This window comes from Barbatula barbatula (genome assembly GCF_947034865.1).
Source record: "Barbatula barbatula genome assembly, chromosome: 9".
NCBI classification, from domain to species: domain Eukaryota; kingdom Metazoa; phylum Chordata; class Actinopteri; order Cypriniformes; family Nemacheilidae; genus Barbatula; species Barbatula barbatula.
The window spans coordinates 8,648,180-8,656,305 of record NC_136772.1 but is presented as its reverse complement, the minus strand read 5'-3'; the positions used below and the strand labels follow the sequence as shown (position 1 = coordinate 8,656,305).

General features: G+C 38.9%; 1 protein-coding gene across 2 annotated transcripts; it reads right to left on the bottom strand.

The window, feature by feature from the left end:
- Positions 1-337: 337 nt before the first annotated feature.
- On the bottom strand, positions 338-2,873 carry gpr18 (G protein-coupled receptor 18). Of its 2 annotated transcripts, XM_079463882.1 has the most exons (3): positions 2,603-2,689; positions 1,267-2,051; positions 338-1,110 (listed from the first exon to the last, which is right to left on the bottom strand). In XM_079463882.1, the coding sequence occupies exons 2-3, from the start codon at positions 1,978-1,980 to the stop codon at positions 991-993; spliced, it is 834 nt and encodes a 277-aa protein (XP_079320008.1). In that variant the 5' UTR covers positions 1,981-2,051; positions 2,603-2,689; the 3' UTR covers positions 338-990. The 2 variants fall into 2 exon arrangements, with proteins under 2 accessions (XP_079320008.1, XP_079320007.1); XM_079463881.1 differs by having other exon boundaries at positions 338-2,051; positions 2,603-2,873.
- Between the last annotated feature and the right edge of the window lie 5,253 nt (positions 2,874-8,126).

The following is an 8,126-nucleotide window of genomic DNA, read 5'->3' as shown; positions in this document are numbered from 1 at the left end:
TGGGATTTTCTATCATTGCCCATTTAATCTATATCTTTTTTCTCTTGACATGATTGATTCAATGGTTAATCATAAAAAGGTAAGGTTACAGTTCTCAATAAGCTCAAAGGAGTTTGAAGTCTCTGTAATGCCAAAACAGAACGATTAGAGGTAAAAGACTTCTTATAGTGTATTTGGTTGGCTCCGTTTTAAAAAGGTTGACGTGTCAAGTGAACACCAATATGTGGGTAATGGTCCGTCAAAAACAAAATATTAATCAGTATTCATGTATTTTATGGAAAGTTGAAGAAAACAAAGAAATAGGGGAAAAAACGCAGGCCCAATGAGCAGATCTTTTGCCAATTTAAGCTTTAATGTACATGACCTTCTAATGGTTTTATATTGGACTGTTATTACATGACACCACCTGATGGTGATATTGGGACAAAGCACTGTTTGGGTTGCAAATACGTGCACTGTGCAGTAGCGCCACCTATTGGCAATCTATGTATTACATGTTATTTTACAGAACTGTAAATCATGCATGATAGCATGTCATTCAGTTTTTATTCACTTCATGTCAGTTGGGATCAACTTGATAATTGTTCTTAATTCATAGCTTTTAGTAAAATAAATACAGTCAAATTGTGAAGAATTATTCATAAAACATATTATTATTATAAAGTGCTCTTATTTTATAAAAATTAATAAAGTGACCCCTTAAACATATAAACTTAAACAATATTCACTATTCCTGTGGATTTGTACTAGCAAGAAAATGATATTCTTGTCAAAATAGAAAAATAATTTCTCATTTCTCACACAAATTTAATACGTACCAATATTAAAGTCACAAAATAAAGTATATTGATACGTGTGAAATGGGCATCAGTTCCTAATCGTATGAAAATCAATCTAACCAAAACAATTTACATGTTTACATTCAAGCAAAACATTTTAAAAAAATGTACAATATCTGTTATGTACACTGATGTTTCTCAGCTGTAATCCTCAGATCATGGCGCTGGTGAGGTTGCTCAGTGAACGCACACTGTTGTTATGAAGGCTCTTCCGGCGAACGCTTCTCAAGTAGTTCCTGTACAGAATGACGCTCATCACACGGTCCTGAAACTGCTTTGAAACAATGTAAAAGAGTATGATGTCCAGCACTGTACTTGCATTCATTAAAAAGGTGGTAAAGCTCCCCCAGGTATTATAACCCGGCTTGTCGCTCTGCAGCAGCAGGGAAACAAAACAGATATGAAAAGGCACAAAACACACCAGCACCTGAACGATCAGCGTGACGATGATCTTAATGGACTTCTGCTTTACTTTGGGCTTCAGTTTGGACGTGCGTCCGTGGATGAGGTTGTCGACAATGATGATGTAACAGCCCACCATGATGGATACTGGCACCAGGAAGAAAAAGATGAGACGTGCGAAATGGACGGGATAGTCTGGCTTTAGGTAGATGATATCATGCATCTTGATGCAAGTGGTATGGTTTGAGACGCGGTCTGGGTCTTCTTTATCTAGAATAACAAGAGGAGCCGTGCTACCCAGGGTCATGATCCAGACCCCCGCGCAGGACAGCAACGCTTTACGGACACTTTTCAGTTCTCGAGTGTGTCGTGGTTGCACTATGGCCACGTAGCGATCTGTGCTTATGAGTGCAAACAGCCACAAGGCCAGGCAGGGGTAGAGGACAGTTAGCGCGGCGTTGATCCTGCAGAACACATCCCCAAAGGGCCAGTAGTCTTGACTGTAGTAGACCATTCGAAAGGGAAGCATTAATATGAAGACCAGGTCCACTAAAGCCACATTGATCATGTAAACAGTGATCGAATTCCGTCTTTTAGTGGTCAAAGCAAAGACCCAGAGAGCAGTCAAGTTAACCACCAAGCCAATGGTGAAGATTATAGCATAGAAGGCTATGCTGGCATTCCGGTACACACGGGGAACATGGTTCTCCATGACAAGAGAAGATGTGCTTTGATTCATTATGGTTGGCAAGATTTTACCCTAAAAAGGAACTCAATGTCAGATTCAAGTTCCTTCTTTGTACAATGAATCTAGAACAAACAGAATGGAGTGCTATTAACACAAATGGCAAACACAACAGACATACTTAGTATACCACGACTTTTTATCTTTGTGTCAGATTCTTCAAAACATGCTCCAAGTGATATTTTGGATCTGATAAGTGAAAAAGTAAAAAAGCTATAAAGAGAAGTGGCTGAAACTGAAAGTGTGTGCAAATAAATTATTATCAACAAGTGTTTTCTTGAAAAACTTTAAAAATTTGTAAAGGACACCTAGAGTTCTTTGCTTTCATCTTAATTGTGACTGTAGTATAAATTGAAATGTGTAATCCTCCTGTTAAATGTTAAATCATCCTGTGCCCTAAAAGATTCAATAACATTCAATAACAATATTTAAATATATCCATTAACCTATATAATAAAATAAAAATGTTACAAAGATGCCACATCGTACCATAAAGCATTTTTTTCAAATTGCTTAGTCTAAAGTTTTAATTGACCTCATTTAATTCTATACATTACAAAATAAAATTGTTATTAAAAATAAAAGACTAAACAGAAAGTATTTATAAAATACCCACCTCATCGATCCATCATATCACAGCGTGTTGGATTTATAACTATTCTGAGTCTTATGCGGCAACAACTGCAATGTTCCAAATCGCCGTGATGTTCAGATCTTACATAGAGGAAGTCGTGTAGTCTTTATTTAGATTAGAATTTTTTCTTTCGGTTTCTGTAAAGCCCCTTTGTTTCCTGTAAAGCGTGTATCTTTAAAGCCTACAGTATGTCATATGCGGTTTAAGAATGGAGGAGAAGTAAAGATGTGACAGGTTTTGGTGCTGGTTATTGATTGGGAAAATAGGGTTTGTCACACAGCATTAGCTCTCCTGGGAGCAGCGCACAGCAGGTGGCAACAGAAGGCATCTGGTGTTGAAGAGTTTTAATTAAACACAGGATGCTGAGGTTGTTGGTGTATGAACAGGAAATGAGATCTTTGTAATGTATGTTTGAAACTGCAGCCCATCTTATAACCTCAAGTACACACAGAGAAAAGCCTTGGACCTGATACAGGCAGATCACTATGCCTGTTGAAAAAGAACGGTGTCGTGAGCTGGTCCTAAACTGGTCATGTGCTACACATGACTAGCTGACTAGCTAAGGACCAGCACACGTCCAGCTTAAACCAGCACAAACTAGCTACCATGCTTCAAAATCTACCTAACCATCATTTGCATATTGACATCATTGCAAAATATGGTACAGTGTCTCTAAATAGTATTTAAACACAAAAGCTCTTAACAATGCAAGCATATCAAATTAGACAACAAATTATCAAATAGCACCCGCAAACAATAGTTTTTCTATTGTTATTATTGCTAAAATTGGATGTGCAAAACACAGGAATAAAAACGAAATTTAATCTATTGATTTAAGTTCATGAACACGAATTTGACCTTTTATCGTGCGCAGACGGAAAGTAACACAGAGGGTCCGGAGGGCCATGGTGAAGCAGACGGCTCAGGCAACCAGGGCAGGGACGGGGACCTGGAAGAGCGTGGCCGACCCAGAGCGATATGTAGCCGGAAGGAAATGAGGAGCCTAACAGTGCCTACTAGGCGGAGTGATGAGGCGTAGCCTGAGGATTGGAGCCACGAGGCAGCAGATGGTCGACGACTGACCAAGGCAGAGCCGGAGGGACAAGGTAGCCTGGTGGGAGGACAGACCACAGGGGAGATGAGGGAAAAGGAACCAAGGTGTACCCACTGGGTCGGAGGGCTGAGTTGTAGTGAAGAGGAGTAGCCGAAGGATTGGAGCCCTGAGGCGCCGGATGGACGATGACTGACCAAGGCAGAGGGACAAGGGAGCCTGGTAGAGTTGGTGGGATGACGGGCCACTGTGGAGATGAGGGATACAGGCTGCTGGGTTGGAGGGCCTAGGTGGAGTCCGGGTCTCGGAGGCTGGAGGTGGAGACATGGGATAGTCAACCCCCGAGGTAGCTGGCGGTTGGAGAACCCGATGCTCATCCGAGAGTAAGAACTGACAATAGAAACTGAAAATATGTAAATGAGAACAGCTTTATGGTTGTCAAAATAATCTATAGGCTAAGTTAAGATACCCTCATGGTTGTCTTTCAAATTTCAAAAGGCAAGAGTTTTTTATTCACCAATTATGAATTTTATATTGATACAATGTTGATCAGGTCTAACTGCCTAACTTTACCGATTTTTAGCCAAAGTGCTTTCCAAAATGTATACTTACACAGACTCATAACATATAGGCTTAAGAAGACCCCTGGTCCCTAAACTGATTTTGCGTCTTTTTATCGGACCTATTGGTTCACGTTGATAAAGTACTAATTGTCAGCGATTTTAATATCCACTTAGATAGCGCTAACAATGCATTAGCAGTGAAATTCAGAACTACTACACTCTTTTTGAGTAACACAACTTATCAATGAACCAGCTCATCGATTTAATCATACACTAGACTTGATTATATCTCACAGAGCCGATCTAACCAATGTAGATACTATATCTCAAAGCGATGATGTCACTGATCACTATCTTATAACATGTACACTGCGCACTGCAGGAATCAGCCATTTAACTCGTTATCTACAGGGTAGAACAATTACCTTGACTACTAAAAATAGTTTCACAAAGAGGTTGCCAGATCTGACACCTTTAATAACCATACCAATAAATACAGAATTGCTCGATGATATGACCAGCAAATTGGGCACTATTTTTTATCTAATACATAAGAAGCTGTCGCACATATGAAGTCAAAAAAGATTAATGAGAAAACATAGCACCATGGTACAATAACACCACTCTCACCCATTAAAAACAAAACCAATTAGATGTCTTTAAAATTGTGTGGAAAGAGTGTTAAAACTGTAAAACTGTTATAAAAAGGCACTAAAAGCAGCAAAGGCTGAGCACACCCTTAATCTCATAGAAACTAACAAAAACAATCCAAGGATTTTATTTAGTACAGTTGCTAAATTAACAAATTAACAAACATCGCCTGACCTGGTTATACTGCCGCACCTTGGTAGCATTGAATTCATGACATTTTTTACAAAGAAAATCTAAAATATACGAGACAAAATAGTAAAAATTCAACCTCCAAGTCTGTCCTATGTATTAGTACCAACCATCACCCCAAAAGAAAGGCTACAGTGTTCTTCACCTATAAAACAGTAAACTTATTGCAACATCTAAACCTACATCTTGCTTATTAGACACCCTGCCAACTAAATTATTAGAAGAGTTACTACCTGTTGCACTGGGTCCACTTATAACATTATCAACTCGTCAATTAATCTAGGCCATGTCCCAGGGCCTTTTAATATGGCCATCATTAAGCCTCTTATCAAGAAACCAAACTAAGACCCCAATGTACTAGGAAATTATAGAACGATTTCAAATCTCCCTTACCTGTCAAAAATACTAGAAAAAGTAGTGTCCACTCAGTTATTCTCTTTCTTACGAAGTAATGACACACACGAAAAACTTAATTCAGGCTTTAGACCGCATCATAGTACTGATACTGCGCTCGTTAAAATTACAAATGTCATCTTTATAGCATCAGATATAAGTAACATCTCACTCCTAGTCCTGCTTGACCCTAGTGCTGCGTTCGATACTATGGACCATAACATACTTCTAGATCACTTACAAAATTATACCGGCATTGAGGGACAGGCACTACAATGGTTCAAATCTTACTAATCAGACAGACATCCAAATTGTCCATTTAAATAGGGAATCATAAAATCTAACGCAAGTAAATTATGGATTACCTCAGGGATCCGTTTTAGGACCCTTGCCGTTTAAGCCTTAAACGGTTTAGCCCCTACCTACATAACAGAGCTTCTGTCACACTACAACCCATCATGCTCTCTAAGATTTTAAAACTTTTTGATAACATCTAGAATAACTAAATCCACCAAAGGGGGTCGAGCTTTCTCATAGGTAGCACCTAAGCTCTGGAATAGCCTTCCCGACACTATTCGAGGGTCAGACACACTAGCCCAATTTAAATCTATATTAAAGACATATCTTTTCAGCCAAGCATTCACTTAATGCATAATATGCTAAATAAACCACAGAGAGAATGCATTTATTATATATTTTTTACTACAATAATTTAGCTTGTTATATAAACACCATGTTCTGTGTTTTACCTTTTTTGTGTTTTTCGGCTTTTCTCATTTTCTCCTGTAAAGCTGCTTTGGAACAACGCACATTGTGAAAAGCGCTATATAAATAAAATTTAATTTAATTAATGCCATTTAACACATTACACACTTACATAAGAACGTATGTTAATCTTGAGTACCTGTACATATATCAAGCTGAATCGGACCCTGTGTCTGTAGTAGAACAAGAACCACAGCAACAACAACTACAGACGGACATCTCTATATGGTACCTATCGTTATTACTTGTTTCCTTTGCCAGTATTTGGAAATTGTTCACCATTCATAGACTTAACATTCACAATTTGTATTATTTATATCTAAAAACATTAAGATAATTTACTGTAACGTTGATGTGTCATGTATCACTTTTGAAAGCTCACGTAAAAGATAACTTCACTATGAAATCCTGTACATATGGAACATTTAAAAAAACACAATTTCAAATCAATTAAAATATCATAGAAAGTAACGCTTTTTATTTTCTACTTTAAAACACTGAAATGATCACAGGTCTCGGTCTACTGTCCTGCTCTTTCAGTTGTCTCAAGCGATGCACAACATCTGTCATATTTGAAAAAAATGCTCAAGTTAGGGATGGCTAAAGCACAGATGTTGATAACTTTTTGCTTCATGTTCTCCTCCAATTGTTCAGGGATTCCATATAAGTGAAGGTTCCATCTCCGATGAGACCGATCAGCTTCGTTCAATCTTTGCTCAAGCTTGTGGATTTTTGTGCTGTTTAGATTCACAATAGTTTTTCAGCTTTTCATGTCTGTTTTTAAGGCGCTAACTTTCCCAAACACAAAGTCTTTTGACTTCTTAAGGGCCATTATGCTTACAGTGTTTTCTATATAGATGGTCAACCTTGACATGTGAAGCAGAACTCTCACCAGCAGCGACAGAAATGCCAAATTCCATAATTTTAGTAAGCAACACTGAGGTTGAGTTCTTATTTTTAACTTTGCCTTCACCACGCTATGTTTCATGTGCGCCAGCGCGTTTGGGCAATGTTGGTCAACTTGGAGAGAAAACATTTCTCTTAACTATTTAGTTACTTCCCTGAAATGAAGCAAAACATGATCTAATGCATAAACGTACAATCAACTGGGCATATACACAAACAAAATATAGGGAATGGAATATAATATTTGTTCATCCATGAAAAACTGTGACTGTACCGGTTGCCATCTTGGACCCACCACCCCTCCCTTCTAGTCTTTACCATGAGGTTGTCGACGATGATGACGTAACAAGCCCACTGTGATGTATACCGGCACCATGAAGAAAAGATGACCTATGATGTGGACGGATAGTCTGGCTTTAGGAAGATGATTGTCATGAAACTGACATGAAACAGAACCTTTCAAAAAAAACTTTATTTAACATGGGACAAAACATAAGGGCGTGAACTGATAATGGGATAATGAATAAGAAAACAGTGGCGGGGCTAAGACGCAAGACACCCCTCCCCCAAGGGACGCCACCTGGGGCCCAAAGGGAGAACATGACATACTCAAAAGAAGCAAAGCGTTGACCCTTGCGGCGTTGACCCTTGAGGGAAACCCAGCTGCATCGACCCCTGCAGAGTACATCTACCCCGGAGAGGGAACCCGACTGCCTCGACCCGACTGAGGGAACCCGAGGTGCTCGGCGAACTGTCTACTGGTTTCTTTGAGGGCTGGATCATTCTGTCATGAAACTGACATGAAACAGAACTCAAGTGCAGACAGTGCTCAACAATTTTATTTAACATGGGCCAAAACATAACTCAAACAAATGATGTCACGCAACTTGATGCAAGTGGTATGGTTTGAGAAGCAGTCTGGATCTTCTTTATCTAGAATGATGCCGTTCATATGAATAAATATATATTTATGCAATCTGATGGAAAT